The sequence below is a fragment of the Dermacentor andersoni genome, chromosome 1, assembly GCF_023375885.2.
Source record: "Dermacentor andersoni chromosome 1, qqDerAnde1_hic_scaffold, whole genome shotgun sequence".
Lineage (NCBI taxonomy): Eukaryota > Metazoa > Arthropoda > Arachnida > Ixodida > Ixodidae > Dermacentor > Dermacentor andersoni.
In genome coordinates, this window is record NC_092814.1 from 374802389 (window position 1) to 374823665 (window position 21277).

Sequence of the window (21277 nt, forward strand, 5' to 3'; positions counted from 1 at the left end):
GGATCAGATCCGGGTCGATTCGTCAACGGTACTTATCGTAATGAGTCCACTGTAACACAACCACATAGGGTTGGACATGGCATGGCTGCCTGAAAAATCCGCGGCATATTCGCACCGAGTTTTCAGACAAAACATCATTTTATTCTCTTCCTAGGTGCACCGTGCCCTTGTTTTTTATGATAATGTCTATGTACCTTCTGCCACTTATTGCATCTGGCCCAAACACCAAAGAATTTTATAAGAAGTTCTACTCCGAAGTTCGGAATCACTGGTGGGACCTACTCATTCAGATACGAAATTGGAGAGGAGACTCTGAAGTGGTGAGTACGCATCTTGCTTTTTAAGAATGAGGACTATACGGTGAGGAAGCCAGGGCGATTGTATAGAACCGGTCTGTGCCGTTGATCACACACGAGAACCTGCACAGGCCAAAAACACGCACTAGAACTGTATCATAGCGGAATAACTCAGCATGACCGTTTTTCTGTGGCACATGCATTCGTTACAGTAATGATTGACACTGTTAGTTTAAATCGCTGAGAATTTCTGGCGGCCCAATAAATTATTTGCGTCAATGACGTTTGCGTCCTTGTTGTTTTATAAATTTCAGAGAGCTTCTCATGCCTGGTAATTAAGCACAGAAGTCTCTCCTTGGCCATCCCTAGCCCTTTCGCGAATAAACCGGATATATGATCATCATGAATAACGCAGAAGTAAATATGACGTACACGTAGCTACTTAATTGATCAGGTACTGTTGTGACCAAAAGCTCAGGCAGGGTAACTGCACGTACAATTATGACTGTCTGAATACTGTGACATCCTAAGAGAAAATGGTCAACAGTTCCTGCGCCATTTTCCCGTGATATGTATGAATCATCTTTATCCTAAAATGTTTCTCTATAACTCAGCCTTCTCGGACCCCTTAATCCCGATTTCAACAGTCGGGCGCTACCCTTCGAATTACCATAAATTACGCCATTCTGAGTTTATTCTAGAGCACTCGCGAAACCGTATAATAAAGCACGGGTATACAAGCGCTCCTAGATGCACCTATTCTTGTCGCATGGCACTTCAAGTAGCAGGAAGACATGGAATTCTCGTAATCATGGTTTTAGGTTGCGTTGAAGTTTACGTCTTCTGACGGCTTGTTCCTAACTCGTGCTTCTCACCCGCTGAAGAACATCAGTTGCCACCATGTCAGCGATAACCATCAACCACCGCGCATTCTTAGATTAGCGCTACTCAGAATGAGTGCAGGAAACAAGAGACACAAGAAGAAAACAGGTGGGCGCTAATGATAAAGCCACCTGTGGCCTGACTCTTCCTCTTCGTATTATTTACTTCACTCATTTTGAGCCCCGCTAATTCAAGAAAGCGTCATGAAATACTGACTAGCCCAAACTAACGCCCTTCCTAACCACTGCTTGGTCGGTGAATTTAACTACTTGGTGAAGCATAGAGTGACAAGAGTAATTTAACAGACCCTTGGCGCTGCCCCGTGTCACTGCTCATTGGACTATGACCAGTCCCTTCCAAGATTCATGTGTAGCATTTAGTTCCATCTCTAAAAAACAGTTTATTGAAGTCATTTCATTACAAGCAAAAAGAAAGACTAAAATTCTTACATCGACTTATCTAAACAGCGCAAGTGTCAATGTAAAGAAAAAGTGGCTCGAGTACGGCCTCTGAGAACGTTTATTGGGTCATGTGAATGCAGTAGGTAGGTCATTCAAAGGAGGTGCTGGGCAGTGAAACGGCTCAGCCCTATCACTGAATGGGAACTGTGGAGTCTGTGCGGGGCCTGTGTGTTGCTTATTGTGTAAGACTGCGTGAATACGGGACACGATGAGCAAGAAAAAGACACAGATAAGAGCGGTGAAGCCCTTTCAGTGCTTCGCTGGGTCGGTTTATTATCATCCGCGTCCCGTCTTCATGATTTCTTCTCTTTTTTTACGATAAGCCATGTAGAAATTGGTTCTTGAAATGCAAGGATTTTTACGGTTAAAATCTTTGGCACTCTAATGCCCCAGCATGCCTACGAAGCGATATGTAGCTAAAGGAAGGCATTGAATAATTGTTAAAAAATGCGAGTGAATGCATATGCACATGAGTTCGCCATCCTAATCACTCCATGCGCTGTAAAAATCATGTTCAATTTCCTTTTACAGGCTACCACCTGTGTACTTCATTTATGTATGCGCCATTTTTCGTTTTTATTCACTGCAATGTCTCTATTGCTACCCATTTTACTGATGTATCATATTTTTGCAGTCCACCATGTTGCACTTGTGGTACCTTTCTGCAGACTACCAGCTGTTTGTAGTGGCCGTCATTGTGATTCAGACTTGCAAAACGTGAGTACATGATGCAATGCTGCCGTTACATTGAGATGAAATCTTACTGGAATTCTTGTGTTTATCATTAAGCCTCAAATTATCCATCTAAGAAAGGCTAGAAATTCATGCTTGTCAAACATTTATGAACAATAAATTTGCCGGCTAGCTTTTATGAAATAGTCAACACTTATTATGTGATTTTCTTTTAAGCCTATGAGTCAAAATTAGCCTATATACAATTAGGAGAAGTCGACGCATATCCGCTCAGCTTTTACGCGTAAATTTTCCTAGTGTATTTCTTGTCCTGCCAGACAGTTTTCTCAATTTTATCACGTGCATGAGAACGCAGTAGTGACTGAACACTTTCTTTTTTTTTTATTGCACGATTCATGACGGAAACATACCACGTGAATGGTTGCTGCTGCTCTTTATAAGAGATCATCGCAGGTTTTTACTCATGTGGTCACACCTCTGACGAAGTACAGTTCCAGGAATTAAGGAGCTTACATTGTTCGCACTACTATGCGGAAGTTAGATTAAGGAATGGCTTGAATTTCTTGAGTGTCGTTTCCTATTTCCTTAGACATTTGCACAGCCATCAATTATGACACGTTTCGTACTTGAAGGATACTTAGTGTGTTATATTTTTGAATGCACGTTGTGGATGACTTTGCAGAGGTCATTATAATTTATCATTATGTTTGACACAATGCATTATTCTGCTCTGACACTACAGCTCGGAAAGTAAGGTGTTTTTACTGAATAAAGCCTCCCCTTAAACACTCGGTGCAACTTGAATTTGCGAAAATATGCATAGTCAGAAATTCATCTCCCAGCAGTACGCGGCCTGCTTGTCTAACTAGACCTTCATCTTTTCGCGCTGTCATGCATTGACTATTGCACCATGTTTGAATCTGTTATTCCTCAGCAATAAACTTCAACAATAATGAAGTCACCGCGACCGCGCCCCAACAGCTCACTGGTCAACTGCTTCACGCTGAATTCTGTCTTGGCTACTATCATTGGCGAACTATCCGGTGCCTAGAGGGCGCTTTAACTGCGCGCCGTAGATTTCACAAAACGTAGGGCTGCGCGAATGTTCCAAAGTTTTAATCCGTATGAATAGCACTTGTATTTCATTCAGTAATTCACCAAGTTGTCGAATACTTGTTTATTTAACGGAAAAAGCACTTATTGGAGTCTCGCAAAGCGTGTCAAGACTGTTCCGAATGATTCTGTGTCAGGATAGCTACGGTCGTTGCACTAAGGCAGCAGTTCCTGAGCGAACGCATTTGGCAGATAACTCAAGGTAGATAATTTCTAGCCATTCAGTAAGAATGGCTCACTTTGAGACAGCCTACATATCAATTTGTTCACATTTATTTTTTGACCAATCGTAGCCTTCTTGGAAGAATCTGTGAGGATGTAGTATCACATCCCTCTCATTCAGCGAACACAACACAGTACGTGCCTATAGCAACATGATGCATGTTGATTGCTTCATAATGTCATCGCCATGGTGCCTCAGATAATTCAAAGCAGTCATCATTTACAAGCTGCTTCGTTATCCGGATATCTAATCGTGAATGATCTTACTTGCACATATCAATGTATGTAAGCCTCATTTTTTTTTTTTTTTACCAGACAGACTCCACCAGAAGTTCACATTCCATATGAATATGCATTCTGTTTTAGAAATCTTCCAAAAAAACATTGTATCGCAACTGATATTCGGTGGTTCTTTTTCTCAAATATTCGGATTTGAGTCAATTTGAAAGTTGCACCATTCGAACACCCGCAATTAAAAAGCATGAGTTGCAATCACCAGCGTGAAAGGAGGCGGACAGAAGCCTCTATTCGTCCGCTCTATAGCATAGTTTTTGATTTTGACTGTTAATTATCATAAAGAAATAGCACTCCTTCTTCGACGCAGGCCGCCTGTGCACACTAAACAAAATGAGCTGCGCCCAAATTGCATTGCGTGGAGCGTTTTCCTCGTTTCAAAATTTTCGGCGACGCTAGCTAGCTAAGCCACTTTTAGCTAAGCCTAGCCAAAAGGAAGTTGCCTCGTGGCTGTGGTAGCACCTACTCTAACCAACACCACAAGCTCCTCACTCAAGTTAGGCTTTTACGCTTACGTCATTCGGATCGTGGAAACATTTAATTACGATAGCGCTGTTATGAACACTGAGGGGAATTTTTACTGCAGCCATCAACGCCGCCTTCATGTTCGTGTAAATTCCAACTGCGCTATAACGATAAGCGGGTCACGCGCAGTGTGCTGGACTGCAGGGGCAAGCGTGCGAGGGCGTGCCGAGAAGGACCGTTGCTTGATGTGCGCATTCTTCTCGCGGGCTGGAGGTGATCGAACTCTAGAGTGAATTCTAGGCTAGCCCCGCGGTGGCTTGGCACATACGCGGCCCACGCGCCGTGTGTAGACTATCATCTGCGGAGGGTTCCAGGGTTAAGGACGAGCCCAGACGGCCGGTAGCTCAATGTGCGTCGTCTTCCCGTGCGCATGGTGCTGAGGGTCGCGTAATATAGGCTTGGAGACGCGGTGATGTGAGCGGCAGCACGAAGCGTTCCCTTCTCGCTACCGGCGCTCACCACGCGAGCGTTGTGGCAGCGGGTGCTCGTGGTCATCCAGTGAGATCGCTCCGTGTTTTCTGTGTGCACGTGACACCGCGTTTGTTTCGTTAATGAGTGAATGTTATTTTGCTTCAATTTACACGGCCTATCAAGTTAGGCACTTACTCGGTCTAATATGCTGCTACCGCTACGAATCCTTCGACTTTCGGCCGATGCTGCGACTCTTTGCTTAAACCAACATATTCCGAAAAACACGCGTTCTCAAGGATATGGGAATTCGCGCAGAGGGAACGTGCATTCAAATTTAGGAAGCAAATGAGAAACGTGTATTGCTGTTCTCATCTTTCAGAGAAGACCATGCATCGCATCCGTGAATTGCGCGTCCCCCATAGAATTAATAAAACCAACTCTGAAGGAAACGCAAACCAATGAAACCATGCAATGAAATCGGCAACCGCAGGAGCGCCGCCATGTTGCTACTCAGTGAAGGATTGCTGGCGCAGACGACGAAGTGCAATTCAAACGAGACGCGCAATCAATGCGATTCCGAGCTTACCTCAAACTGGTGCCACCATCTAGCTCAGGCGTCTGCAAACAAATTCTTTCACGCGCCATAAATTTCGCTTTAAAATTTTATAAATAGCCATCATATCTTTAAAAACGAAAAAAATTATGCAGATCCCACACACTGGGAATGTAAGCGAAGCTTTTCGTACTGTTCGCTTTGATTGACAATAATTAGCGGTGATGCTGACGGCTTATAGTTAATTTCTTCAACGTTTTGTCCAACACGAGAGTAGTGAGTTGATGTTAAATGTTACCTTGCGTGCACCACTGCTGTTTATCTGCGTAGTGCACAAAACGCAAAGTGTTTGCTTGAGCCGTTGTTGTGCGCCATATTTCATAACCTCTGAGAGGGTTGAGCGTTCTCATTGCCTCACATGGCACATCGCATCGTGGGCGAATCATTAAACTTCAATTGGATGACGGGGCCGTAGGTGCCAAAACCACAATCGGATTATGAGGCAGGCCGTAGTGGCGCATTTCGGGCTAATTTTGGCACCGCGGAACTTTTTGAACGTGTTCCTAAATCAAAGTGCGCAAGCGTTTTTTATTTCGCCCCCGTATGAATGCGGCTGCCCCGGTCGGGATCAAATCTGCAACCTCGAGCAATGCCATAAACGCAAAGCTACCGCGGCATCCACAGAAGTCTTGATTTGACGTGCGACCTTTTCCGTTTTGTCGCCTAGACTCTGCGGTGCGCTTTAATTAATGCAGCTGTGCTTCTCCACGCCCTGCGTAAGTTGCCCGCTAGACATGTTTGCATGGTTTTATTTTTCGGAAATAAAAGAAACGCACCGTACCGTACCTTGAACTTCAGTTTATCTAGCGTCTCCTTGCCTTCTCACGTCACCTTTTCCCTAGCCTCCCCCCCCCCCCTTGTATTTGTATGGGAAGTACGAGCGAAGAGTGGCAAGGCTGTTTCACTCGTTTCGCGATTGCGTCTGTTCTACCCATTCACTGCCTCCTCTCTCCCCTCCTCTCTTCCATTATATATAGCTTCCCTCTGAACTTGCACGTTGGTTCAAAGCTAAGCGCTTGCGCGGCTCACGAATAATTACAGCTTTCAAGAGGCTAATGTGACGACGACCTGGGAGCTCCAGAGGGCATTTCCACATTCGACACGGTGCGGCCCAAACGAGTTCCTCGCGTTCCTTTTCATCTCTGCCACGCTCCTTGAATGTATATACACGCTATAAACTTCCCCCCGGCGCGGTGTGCCAGGCAGCAGCAGCAGTGAAAAAGTCGAAGGGAAAGGCAAAAAAAGCTTTGCTTCATTACGAAATGAACTCTGCGCATTGTACGCACGCACGTGCTACGTGTAAATGCTGGTTTTTGCATCATGGCTTGTATCTTTTAAGGTTACGGAAATGAGGCTTAGCCACACGACGGCGCTTTTGTACACGGCACATTTATCACCCAGCTTGTCCTCTAGAGTTAGCACGTTAACCCTCAGGGCGTCCCCTAAGAACGCCATGTGCCAGTTTGCGATACAACAACAGCGTTATACTTCATTCTGTGGATATATGTATTTCTCAACGCGTACACCCACAGCTTTGGCTCAGTGTCTGAGGTGCTGTGTCGCTGAGGATCAAGTCGTGGGTTCGTTTCTGGGTTCCAGGAACTACATTATCACGAAAGTGAAATGCAAGGACGCTAGTATAACGAGTATTGTCCACTCGCTAAGATAGCCCGAGGAGTTCAAAATTTAGACTGACCCTTCCATTCTCATTTCCATTTATTCTGATAGTCAATTTGCTGCTTTTAGCCCCAGCAATACCCGCCAACAATTCATTTCTCCTGCATCACAGCAGGAATACATTAGCAGCCGTCGTCTTCATTGAGGGACAAAAAAACGAGGCTTTAATTTGAGTTTTTCTTTTGCAACTCTGCACAAGTTAGAGTTTTTGTAATTTCTACATATGAATTTGACCTCGGTGAGTGAAGGGAAATTCCCAGTATAAGGGATTCAAGCCCGACATTGTTTACATGAATACGATCCTGTTGCGCCCAAGTCTCATCGTATTTGACGTCAAGGAGACAGTACCGGGACCGTAACTTTCTGTTCTTCGCTGCTCACAGGAACAGACAACATGTTCCGTTCGCTTTCACACGTAGATAGCCAAGCACGTTGCAATGAGTCCAATGACACAATGTGGGGTGAGCGAATATGTCCCCCAGCGCTGTATTATCTCGACTCGATCTGGCCGTCTTGGCCGATTTTGTCACCTTCATGTCTTTATCTACCACGATGGGAAAATGTGGTTACACAAACTCGTTAGTCTAACGCAAGCAACAAGTACGAGTTTAAGTCTCTCTCTGGACTTTCAAATGCCAGACTTGCTTTGTGTAAATTTGTTATTTTGGCTGTAACTATTAACTGTAACTAAAATTATTTACCGCAGTCACGCGCGACAGCTGATGTTGCAGGTATTCGGTGTGACACGGGCGCCCTTTCGGTGTGAGGTTGTTTCTCTCTCGGAATGCCCGGCTGCCGCAGCGGCAAGGGCGCGTGAGCTGCATTTTGAATTTATAACTATTTTCGTGACGTACTCCTTAGGGACACGATTATCAGTGCGTGCACAATGATTATATCTGTTTACAACGCCCAAACCTGGTGAGGGGCCCCCTGAAAAGGCCCCAAAGCTTGCCGGAGATCGATGATGAGCGACTGGTTTTCTCTCACCTTTGCTGCCCTCCCCCCAGACGCTCTCTTCTACTAGCCGCGTACTTCTCTAGAAGGCATACAAAAACACGTTAAAACCGAAGGTCGTGTCGTCGCTATTACATGAAAACAGCTTCAACATGTGCCTGCATGGAGAAGGTGTGCAGGCAGACCGATCATACCTGATTTGCCTTTCATATGGACCAATCGACAGTTTTTATCCTGATGACGCCACGTCCACAACCCTGCTTTTGTCACTATGTGTAAAGAAGCAACCGTAAAGGAGCGCCTAATTGTTTTCTTTATCGAAGCTGGCTTTTCAAACACACACACACACACACACACACACACACACACACACACACACACACATATATATATATATATATATATATATATATATATATATATATATATATATATATATACAATGCCAGTAAAAAAAAGTCGTCAGACTGACTGTTCCTTTAGCCTATTCCAGCTGTATATAGGCCAAATGCACTAACATGTCTTTTTTTCAGTCTATTCCTGCTCTACAGTTCGTGTAGGGGCAAGGGTGGTTAAGGTGTCTAATCGTTTAGCTATTTATTGTATAGCTAATATCTATACGAAGTTATTATTGTATCTGTGCTCAATAAGCCAGGGCTAGGAAGAGGTACGACTGTTTACGTGTGCAAGAACAAAATGAACGATATCATCCGCTCGAAGTGCTATGAAAAAAACTTGAACAATAATAATACGAGTATTACTGAACGATAACAAAAGCACGCCTGCATCAACGCTCGCTTCGGCGCCCAACAATGCGCTCTGCATGAGCATGCGCGTCGTGCCAAGACGCGCACTAGCTCCGAAGTTCTAGCAGGCCAGTTCGCAATCAGGTCATAAGCTGGGCACTTGCTCCTCATGACGCACGGTAAATTTGCCGGTTATAAATACCATGATCTTCTACTGAAAGCTACAATCAGTGCTTTCAGTGCGGTTGGTTACTGTGCTGCCTTTGGTTTACAGCTTGAGCACTCGTATTCCTTATACGGTCCATAAAAATTCCACCAGTATTCAAATGCACATTAATATTCAATGTCATCCTCTACTATAATATGATACACCATTATAAAAGTCTAAAACTACCTGCACTAGGTCTGATCAACATCGGCAACGATTAACTCGGTAGTCCGGGTTCGATGCGGGGCCCCGGTAGCCGCATTCTAATGGGGGCGCAGTATAAAAACAAAATTACATACCGCACTTGGGGCGCACTTTCAAGGAGCCTGATGAAAGGCAAGCGGAAGCCCTCCGCTATGGCTTATGTCGTTGCCGACGTGATGTTTTGGAACGTTTAAGGCCATTAGTAAATCACGCTTGTAACAAGGCACGTGATATAGCCGTCGGTCATGAAATGGCCTCTTCTGCCAGCGAGTTTGCAAAAGAAGTAACGTCGCGAGTAGGGCTAGCGCACTCGTAGTGAGGTATGCATAAATCACTTTCTCTTTGCCATTGTGTAAGTGAGGCGTGACTAGTTTTGTAATAGCTGTAGCTTTCATCGAGTTTTTTAATGGGCTTTATTTTTTTTCTTTTGTGTCTTGGCTTAGACGAAATCGGCTGGCTGGATCCATCTTCGTCTTGCTGTCGCTCGCATCTTGTGCAATAGCTGCGTGGCAAATATACGGCACCAACATGACGCCATTCATGGTCCTAGTGCAAGGTTCGTACAGGTGAGTGTCATGAAAAGATTCGTTGTTTACTGGGAAATCATCCTTGGCACTCATATACGATGATGCAGTGAGGTGTGACAAAGACATGGTGCGACCTATAATTGCTTGGCCGCTGGCATTGCGGGTGAATGTTCGTTGAAACCTAGTACATCGGAGGTTATGGACTCGGACAGCTTGTCGAATAAGCGGAGGGAGAACTTTTTGTTTTACCATTTAAGGAGATTATACCAGTAGAAATAACATTAGGTCTACACAATCTTGGATTGCAATCCCTGCGATTAATACCTCTATGAATATGAATGGACTCAGAATGTAAACTGCAGATGGTGGAAGTCATTAAAGAAATAATAACAGGAAACGTTAGAGTTGTGTTTCTTGCGTTAAATAAACTTGGAAATACTCTAAACCCTAGAAAAAATACTACAATGCGTCAAAGAGAGAGCCAAAAACAAGAAATAAAGGCAATGAAGCTAACAAACGGCTCACCCGCTTCGCTAGCCTATACTAGGGAAAGAAAAAGGAGGAAAGAAAAATAAGAGAACATAAAAGGTTATTATGGTACTTTTTCCTACAAACTAGTTTCGGTTTTAGTACACGTTGGCGCTGAATGTTTTATGGCACCACGTCAGCTTGTCTCCTTTCGATCGCTGCTTCTGCCACACGCAAGCTGCAGCCAAGAGAAATACGCGCAGCACTTCCGTATTTTCTTTATGAGCGACGTCATCACACAAGGCCTCATTGCTGCGCGACGCCAGCAAACTTACCTCTGCGCTATGACGTCACGATAATGTTGACAAAACCGAGATTACGAAAAAAAAAAAATTATCTGATTAGTGCTGCTCAGCCTCCACTTGCTTGTGTAATTCACTTAATTGTAAAAAAAAAAAAATATGAGTAAACGAGTAATAGTGTTTCTGAAACTTGAAAAAAGTGCCGCCAGCTGGTGCCGCCAACTGAGTGGTTTTCCTGATAAATCTAGGAGTTTTTATTTTCTTTTTCCGCTGTCGAGCGGGCACACTTGTTCGCTTGTGGGTGGCGGGTTCTTTAGCAGTTTTCATGTAACGTTGACTTGTTTTTTGGTGGTCATAAAAATTTGAAATTTTTTGCAATAAGTCCTGCTTCACGCGTCGTGAACATGCAGCTTGTCTAGCCCCCTTTCCAAGTAAATGAGCATTATGATCTTCTTTCACAAAGGGTGTGCTTTGCATTTCATCCTACATGTCTACTTGCTTCCTCTGAACTATAGGTGCAGCAGTTTCGGCAGTTGGTACAAGTTTCACTCTTCGCGATGTTCGCAGACGCGATTTTGGGAAATTCGCATTGCGAAATAAATCTAAAAACTATGATGGCTAATGGCGCTTTATGAGAAATCGTGCTGTCGTGGTGCAGCGCGGATGTTGAGAGTTTTTTCAGCCAGCTGGATGTGATTAAATGCAAGTTAGAGAACAAAACGTCCACTGATATGACCAATGCCATAGTGTACGGATTGATCTCCAAAGAATATATAAATGATGCTTCAGTTACACGTAGCCCGAACACATTGTTACCAAGATCGGGACGATGGAGGTCTACGGGATCACCGATGGCACCCGCCCTAGAACCCGCCTCGCCAGCAAACGAATAGACACTGAGAACGAGAGGCCGTTACAAGATGAAAGAGACGAACATTTTCTGTTGGTTTAGTCACTTCCCGGTAGTTCAAGCTGATTGCTGGCCAGTGATTGTAGTTCACGGACGCATCTTTATTTACTGCAGAATAATTGAAGAACGGGCGAGTTGTAATCCATCTTGGGCAGCGCACCTCAACTTTGGGCAGCGCACTCGTCCGGTTTCCTTTCTTGTGTTTTGAATTTTATGTGCGCGCTGTCCAGTAATGGGCATCCTAATTTAGTTTGGTTTCACAATCCATTTGTGCGCTTCAGAGTCGCAGAAAAAGCGTTTATCAGTATCAACAATTTATATCTTTCATCTCATTATCGACGGGAAAAACTGCGTAGTGAATTTTTTTTGCAGTCTTTTATGTACCCGCAATAAAACATGTTTTTAACGTCATTCTAATTCTCTGCATTCAGCGGGGTTCTAAATTGCTGTATCGCGGGTTTTAGAGATTTTCAAGCTCTCGACTATTGCGTTTTTTAAATTTCTAGTTAGCAACCCTGGTCGGAAATCCTTTAATTATTTCCTAGCAGGTCGATGTAAATATTGTATTGAATATAAAGCGGGGAAAAAACACGTGTAATAAAAATAACTGTCCCAGAAAGAAGCTTTGCTCTCAATGGGCCATACGAGGTCTGTCTCGAACGCTCGTGCAATAAGTTAAAAAATATTTCACTATCTTTCGGGTGCATCAATCCAATAATCTTTAAGATACTCACTATTCCACATAATACACTGGTTCCGCCTCTTCTTTCATTGCTGGAAGCACTCTTGGATGTCCTCTTCTGTCAAGTCTTCAGAACTAATGTCGTTTCCTTTTGAATTGCCGTCATACCCCTTAAAAATTTCGTTCCCGGAGCGAAAGTTTACGTTTGGGCAACAACAACAGCAAAAAAAGAAAAAAGAAAAAAAAAATCTCGCGCGGGGCTGCACCCCACAAGTATGGAGGGTGCTCCAGCACAGTGATGGAGTCGCGAGCCAAAAACTCGAGGGCTATAAGAGCAGAGTGCGCAGGGGCATTACAGCGGTGCCTAGGATCTCTCATATGATTCAGCACTTCAACTTAAAAATTTGCATTGACAATTTTACCTTCAGGAACAAATTTGTGTTGCGCAGTTCCTTCGCAGTCAAAGACACGGTAAACATGACTGATGTTTTCTTTATTCTTCCGCATTTTTTTTTCTTTAGCCGATATTTTCTCCATTCCTTGCTCTGCGATGTCACCTCGATGTCGCACTTGTAGATGGAAGTTGCGTCCGCGAGGGCGACCATTTGCAAAAGTTCATTGCTGTCGTCTGAAGTTTTCCGATCACTGCAAAATCCTTCTTGTGGCAACTTTTCTCAGGAAGCAGTTTCGACCCCATCTTCACGCGAACCTCTTTTATTTCCTAATGCTCGGATAAAATTCAATGAAGCGATGACGTTCGCAAACAAGGGGCGTCTTCTACCATTCTAACAGCGATTCCGCGGTCACTGATCACAGGCGATCGCACACGATTGATGTTTTCATATACTCACGAGCTGGAGAGGTGTCCTGGTCTTCTATCATCTTTGGTGCCTTCATGGCCTTCCCGAATACGATCGCCCTGCTTAAACGCAGTCCTTTTATTTTATGGCATCGCTTCCATAGGCGTTTAGCAACATTTAATGAATGTCTGCTCGATTCTTGCGAAACCTAACGAGAAATTTAATATTAATATATTGTTTCTTCTGCTCGTCGACCTCCATTTCGACAAAAATTAAAATTTGTTAAGCAGAATATACGCACATAAATGTCTACCTTGTCACGCACCAATACACTCAGGTTCGTACTAAAAGTCGAACGGGTTTTTTCTAGGGGATACATTGAGACACCCTCTCCCGCATTTATCGCGCAGCTCTTAGGCGCCCGTTCCTGCGTTTCGCGTCGGCGTCGTCCCTCGGCGTAACCGAGCGAGCGAGCACAGCGAAGGATGAAAGAGCGAACGCGGAGCGCAGCGGGAGATGAAAGACGGCGATAGCGAAGAGAGCGCGCGGAGGAAAGGGGATGAGGAGTGTACGGCAAAAGCGTGAGGAGAAAGGCGTAGTGCCGCGCAACATGGGCTCTACGGCGACGGCCACTACGGGATCGCACCAGGGTAGCGCGCGGTCGTCCGTTCAGCGATGGCATGCGGCGAGCTCGTCGACCAATACTATATAAAACAAAGGGTTGCATGGGCGGAGGTCTGTCTGCGGCAGCTGCGGTGAATCGCTCCCGCACGTCACCCACGCGCTGGCTCTCGCGATCTCCGGTTTAGCGAGGCTGTTGCGCGCTGTTGCGCCACACTTCGCTCCATTTGCAATGTGTAGCGCGAGAGAGAACTTCTGCGCCAGCCAATATGTCGTGTAATGAAAGCACATATAAAGCTGCACTCAAATTTATTGGCATTAGGGAGCATCGTAATCGACGGTGAATTTTTTTGCTGATAACTGCATAAACTTTTATGACAGGCCTTGTAGATAGCTGTACTCAAAACACACACGTATGTGGCATAATGTATCAATAGACGGCGAAATACATTGCCAAATTTACCTACCTTGCACTGCAGCTGAACACTTGTTTCCTGCCACAGCTTCAGCATGTGAGGTGGCAGAGTGCTTGCCTGCAGAAAGCCAGGGATAAATAATCCTTGGTTGAGGAGACACAGGCGTTCGTTTCGGTCCCATAATTTCAACCATTTCGTCACTCTAGCGAGACAGACAGACTGACAGAGAGAGAGAGAGAGAGAGAGAACTTTATTGATGATCCTGAGAGGCGCCGATGCCCCCTTTTCAGGGAGGTGATGAAGCCGCGGGCCGCTCCCACGTTGGGAGGGGAAGGCCATGCCTCACCGCCGCATCGTGGGCTCTCTGGACAGCCGATACTTGACGTGAAAGCTTGGAGCTCCGCAGCGCAGAGCTTCACTCTTCTGCGGTACAGCTATGCGGGCCTCTCTGTAATAAGCAGCAGTGAGCAATTAAATTTTAAGATCTTAAATGAGTGAACTATCGAAATTAGTTTCCCTTATTACGACGTTACTCCACATCTCGGACATAATTCCTTGAGCTAACTGCCTAGTTACTAGAACGTGTTAGCTTGAACAGTGGTATTTCTTGGGCAAATTGGACTTGCATATTGGTATGCTTTGCGCTTTCGAAGACAAGGGACCTTATACCGTACAATAATTTCAACCTCCTGACATCAGATTTACGCAAACACCAGCGCAAGAATCGGGCGGTAACCCGCAACGTTGCTGGAAAAGCTCGATCTAACGCACTTCTCGTTTATGGCATGTAACTTTTTTTGCTTTCAAAGCAAATAGTATTGCCTACATTTAACAGTTTTCCTGATCTAATTGCTGACAACAGATAAGGAGCACGCTCAAGTGGAGAGAGTTACGATGGGGCTGAGCGAGCACTGTATAAGTAGATAACCGGATGAGCAGGGTGGTGCCAGCATCTGTGGTTGACCTGCGTCCCTTTACGTAAATTGCGGTGGCCGGACCAAATTCTGCAGAGGCGTGAAATGCAAGGTTAAAAATGCTGCTCAAACGGATCCTCAGCAAAGAAGAGTTGGCAGACCGATGTCGTATAGGTGCCCAAAGGTCTCGATAGCGTTATACTCCTACGCATTTGTTTTATTATACGCAAATAAATCCATGCTCCTCAGCAGCTGCGAGTAGCCAGTGCCAAAGCGATGGGAGGGCAGCTACATTCTAGTCCTTTCGGCATAGGGCAGTCTCCGGGTATTCCCAAAAGAATTCAATTTTATTTGTGATATGAATGCTACTTTAAAGGCAAACTGCAACGAAATTCTTGACTGAGTATAAAGCCCCATTTCAGACAATTAAGACGTACAGTAGCCTCTGTGAAAAATTTTATGCATGAAATGCGAGTGGGCGCTTCACAAAACGCTCGCAAAAATAGATGCTTTTCATACGGAAATTGAAAAAAAAACACCACCAGTCCTAGTCGCCGGAAGTGACATACTGCGGAGATTGTAGAGAACTAGCACCCGGATGATCTGATTCCCTTCCTTCTATACCGTTCCCGTGTATCAGCGAACAGGTCCTGCACGTCTGCTAGCCACAGGGTTAGTATACTTTTCTACCTGCTCCATGCGCTGTGCCAACACCGTTGCGAGTCCGCGATGTTCTTTCAATGCGAAGTATTATCCCAGTCCAGCCGGTTTTCTCTATCTGGTTTTTTGCGCTCAACAAGAAGAGTTTCAATGCGTTCTACCTCCGCTCGTAGAAGAGCGCACTGAGGCGGCCAGATACAGGTGCGGATATAGTTCGGCTTAACGCGGACGTGATCCATGCGTTGCGAAGCTTTAGACTACGTTGGCGAAAACTGGACGCTATACAATGTATTCTGGCTAGTGCGGGAATAGAATATGTTCTAACGCACGCCGGAGTCACTGGAACAGGCTGCATCTCGCGCTAGCTTGGGAGAACAGCAGCATGCTTACCAATATGCAGTTTAGGTTCACTGATGCGAGCATATGACTTCAATGAATGCAATCGTGTTGAGTTTGCGCTTTCGACAAACCGAAAAGCTCTCGCTCGCTGCGCGGTTCTGCGCTGGCGCTGGGGTAACAACTGATCACCATGCTGCTACGGATCACGTTTAAAGCTCGGAGTCAAATTTTTGCGATTTCAGCGTCTACTGCATGACATATCCGACTTGTTTCCTGGCACGCTTTAAACGCCGGACTCGTCGGCCGATCAAGACAACTATCGCCGTCTGTAGTAAAAGATGATAAGTAGCTGAGGCTCGGCACAGCCGAGCAAGATGGGTCTACCTCGGGCACGGCCGTGGGCTCTGTGCTAAGTGCGCGTAAACTCACGGCCAGACAGATCGGACTTCTGCCGTGATAAAGTTTCGCCCGTTTCCCTCTGGCGGCCTCGCATTCCTGCGTGGCTTGCTGCCACATCTGTACCATGCCCGTCGCTTCGCGTTCTTCTTTGTGACAAATGCAACGTGCGGTTCCTGCTGATAGCGTTTCTGCCGCTGCGTCAGAAAGGCTTTCGTTCGTCTGCTTCGACGCGCCCGGTGCAGAGACGCGCGAAATGTCTCGATGAAGGTGCACTACCGGGAATGATCGCTGGAGAATATCACTCCTGGATTCAACTTACCTTTCTGCTTATAGTACTTATAGGCATCCCAAGAAAGCGTTTTCTAAGCAGATCTTGCATGGATAAGTGACTGTGCTCGTGAAATGTAGCCTGTGCAGCTTCATCAAGTGCAGTTTACATGCTTTGTGAGCGTTGGCTGGTCCGCGTCGCACTTTCCTGCTGCGCCGCGGTGCAACCCTTGCGCTTTTACAGCTGGAACAGGTAAGATGTATTCGGCCTGCCTCTACTCAGCGTTACGTATTCTACAGCCATCGCTTGTGTTCGAATACGTGTTCGAGCACGCGACGGCAATGCAACGCGTCGGCATTCTTGTAAGAACCCAAATCACATGCGCAACGAGCAACCATGCCCGGAGAGGCACCCTTTGACTTGTACACGTTGAGCGAGCGACACACCTGGGGGCCTAGGTTGTCTAGTCGTAACTGAGGGATCAGCAGTCGTGTACGATTCTGCAACGTTCGCCATTTCCGCATCGCCATCGTTTGCCACAAGGTGCATGCGTATTATGCTTGGGCGCTATTTAAAGGCTGCTAATGAAAAATTATACAATTACCAGGACCGAGGCTTTGCCAAGATTACATTGATAGTGTACAAGAAGCATTTACAGGCAATTTAGTCCAGGGGAAATTCGTTGCGCTTCGCCTTAACGAGTACACGTCACTTCGACGGGAGGAGTTTTCGCGGTTTTGTGACGTCCTGTGACAGACAGGCGAAGTGAGCGCACAACGACAACGTTTGGCCAATAGCAATTGGTCAAAGGGCGCCTGTTACGCTAATGGCGAAAAAGGCGTCGAATCACAAATTATTTTCTTTCGTTCAGTCTACTCATGCATAATCAGTGTGCACATATAGCGTATAAAGCGTTTTGGCGGTTTTCATGACGTCGAGTGACAGACAGGCTCAGTAGGGGCTCCCCAAAAAGTTTTTGGCAAATCGTCGAGGGATGATTGCAGAATTGAAGGAGAAGAGTTTGGAACGGCTTAAAGTTATATCACCCCTGGGGCGCTATAGCGTAAAGCTATTCGAAACTTTTCTATTCCAATTATGCGAACATCCCTCCGCGATTCGCCAAAAGCTTCTTCGAGCCATCCCCACTACGCCTGTTTGTCACACGAAGTCACGAAAACCGCGACAGCTCTACATCTGATATGACGTGTACACACTGATTATGCAAGATTAGACCGAACAATAAAAAATACTTTTGTCTGATTTGACGCCTTTTCGCCAAAATTGGTCAAAGGTTCTCGGGCTGCGCCCACTTCGCCTGTCTCTCACGCCACATCACAAAACCGCGAAAGCTCCCCGCGGCAAAGTGGCGTGTACGCGTTAAAAATGCAATAATATGCCGAAAAAGACTGAATTTCTTTCTGAATAGCCTGAGACTGCCGCGTTCCGAAAGGAATAGAAAATGGCTGGCCCCCGATCGCTCAGGCACAGGCTACTCGCACCTGCCGGCGAGCATGGGTTTATTTGCGTGTAATAAACATTTTGCGTGGCCGTGTAATGTTATCGAGCCCTTTCAGCACCTTTACGACGCGGCTCTGCCAACTCTTTGCTGAGGATCCGTTTTAGCGGTATTCTTAACCTTTTTGACCAGCCACCGCAAGCTGGTCAGAAAGCGCAGGGGAAGCTGACCAATCGCAGACGCGGGCACCGCCCTCTTTATCCGGTTATCTATTTTCACTGCGCTGTCACAGCCCCATCGAAGCCCTCTCCACTTGAGCGTGCTCCTGGCTTCCTGTAAGCCAATTAGATAAGAAAAACCGCTTAATGTAGGAAATATTATTCGTTTTGAAAGCGAACAAAAGTGATCTTCTTTCAACAAGGAGAGCGTTTGATTAGGCTGTTCCCACAACGCTGCAGGTAACCACCGCATGCTTGCGTAGGCGGTTACCTAAATTTGACGTCAGGAAATTGGAATACAAATACATTGCAATAGTTTTACGTTATAGGGCCCCTGGACACAGTAATGTTTATCTGTGTACCTTACTGTGTTCTTGTCTTCGAAAGCCCGCCCCATACCAGCATTAGCTTGCTTCGTGTGACATATAAATTCCAGACACGCAAACTTTTTTCAAATGGTTGAAACTTCCCGGCAGCCCCAATGCATCAGCGATGTTTACGTGTCGCTGCTGAGCATGACGTCATGGTTTCAATTATAATCGCCGCAACAGAATTGCTGTGGTTGCGCTATGCAAAAACGCACGTTCATTCAGATAAGGGCTCTTTTTAGGAACCTTAGGTAGTGAAAGCAATTGCTGGGTCACTTAAAGCACACCGTCTGTCATTCATATGTATTAGCTCAGTGGCACGGGAACTTCGCCAGCAATGGGCTTGTTATCTAACACCCATAGACAAAAAAAAGAAAAAACTGTCCAAAGAAAACAAACAACAACGAAATGAACGGACACTTAAAATAAGTCCGTAGTAATTTGACACGCATGTGCCATCGAATAGTACTTTAGAACATGCTGTTTTCTCTGCGGGGAATCAGATCGGATTAGCAAAGGCTTTCTTTTATCAGAAATGTTTGTCGTTCGCCCGCCGCCTTGTCCAAATGCATGCTCATTGCAACAATTGATCGGCGGCTCTTTTAAGTAAGGGAAGTCCCGCATGAATTGGCGTCTGGACAAATAATCAGAAATGCGTGCTTCAGCCAGTGCTAAGCTTAAATTAAAACGTACTAGCTGGGAAGCTATCTGCTTCGTACCGTTGTGAATTTCGTTGGGACTCTTGAATTCTTCATAAAGCGCGTGTGCCTCTCTCTATAGACACCAGCCAGCGGAGCCTGTGTTCTCATATTTTCTTCTTCGCTGGTACCATCGCTTTTACGAATGACCAGCACTGCTTCTCGTAGGTTCCGCTGCGCTACCGACAGCTTGGTCGAGCCAGGAATCGGCGTGGATTGAAGATATTCTTTGTACTGAAGCGCCAGTTTGGGCATGTTAGTGTGAAATGATTGAAGCTTTTAGCGCACAACAATACGAAGACAAGAAGTTGATATGAAACAAATGCTTCAATATAAAATGTTGTAATTCAACACTTGTATGTTTCATGTCTACTTCATGTCCTCGTCTTGGCGTAAAGCTTCAATTTCCTATCGAAGTTTTTAGCAAGATCATCTATCGGCGAACTGTGTTAGCGGACGCGCCTGCCAGTGGCAAATTTTGTTGTGAATGACCTTTATCTTGTGATGGTTTTTTGTTTGCTTGTTTATCTTGACTTATCATTGACATGGACTTTGTGACTAAGCTAGAAGGAATATGACGCATCACGCACCATGTCAACCTCTCTCCTATAATCATATATATTAAAAAAGAGATTTCGAGATCAGACAGTGACCGTGTTCTATTTTCCGGCAGCACTGTTGTGGACACGATGGACCACTACTACATGCTTCCGTTTTACCACGGAGTGTGCTTCTTCTCTGGCTGCATCACTTTTCTCATCGTTGAGCGATACGGGAAAGCCAACATTTCCAAGGTGAGCTGATCTGCCTTAAGCTCAAGGAGCAGCATGCTTCTTGACAGCATGAATCGTTGAATCTACTAGTTAGCCGTTCACGAAATTTGGGCATTACAAACAAACAAGCCTAGCGCCTTGATGCCGTAATGCTGACGGTGCCTACGAAATATTACATGTGAATACGCCGCAAAAACGCGTCAGAACTAAAACTTAGGACCGCGCGCCATTCTTCTCAGCGCAGCCAATCTCCTGACTACCAAACAAGGTGCCACAAGCAAAGCACGCTGTGGTCTCATTTGCAGCGCATAAAAAACCGGCATTCATTTTCCATTAGTCTTGTTAGCGCTAGTAAATACGTCCCAGCAAATGCATCAGTACCCACTAGCCCAACTTTCTGCGTTAATCCAAACTAAAAGCACGGAGTTTCCTGAGAAACAACGCGCAATCAAAAGCGACGCCGCAAATTCAGAGCGAATAAACGATGAAGGGATGGGGAGAGGAACATAGAAGGTGCTCTATGGGGCGATGTAAGCGAGTCTTGCTTTCTCGGCTCTGATACACGAGGACGAAGAGGTAGAATGTTGCTACTTTACGCCAGTCGAGGCACTCAGTAAAAGCCGATGCTGCGGGACCGGTAAAAAAAAAAACCCCTCTTGTGTCATCAACACTAGCAGTGTTTCATTTCCTTATTTGCTTCCATCTAGCCCATTACTCAACCCCTATGCAAAGTTGGTGTGGTGAAACGAAGTCTGGAGGCCACTTTAGGCAGTATAATCAAAAGGCCCGACGGTGTCCGGTGAGAGGCCCTTTAAGGAAAAAACTATCCAATTTTGTTATAGAGATTGGTAAAAACAGAAATAAAGCCACTTTTGAAGGCAGTTTTATTTGCAGCTTTTCTACAACTAGTGTGTGTCACCCGGAGGAATACGAGCATACATTATCAGCGAAACTGAGCTGTTCTCTAGTGAAGATTAGCAGACTATAGAACGTACTAGCTCAGGTCGACCTCTCTGTCTTTTCTCTCAATAAATTATATCTATCTACGAGCTCTTCTGATTATACATCTGTTGCAGCAGCATGATTTGCAAGTGCTATTAGCTCGACGAAGAGCAGTAAAAAAATCCAAACCCCTGGCGACGTTATGCCGTGCCCTCCT

General features: G+C 45.5%; 1 protein-coding gene across 1 annotated transcript in view; it reads left to right on the forward strand.

The window, feature by feature from the left end:
• The window catches only part of LOC126518566 (nose resistant to fluoxetine protein 6-like), a 48661-nt gene that overhangs the window by 17792 nt on the left and 9592 nt on the right, over positions 1 to 21277 (forward strand). The window contains exons 9-12 of the mRNA XM_050168341.3: positions 155 to 320; positions 2274 to 2356; positions 9743 to 9865; positions 20019 to 20139. Of these exons, the coding sequence (XP_050024298.2) occupies positions 155 to 320; positions 2274 to 2356; positions 9743 to 9865; positions 20019 to 20139 (493 nt within the window). The remainder of the gene's footprint in view (positions 1 to 154; positions 321 to 2273; positions 2357 to 9742; positions 9866 to 20018; positions 20140 to 21277) is intronic.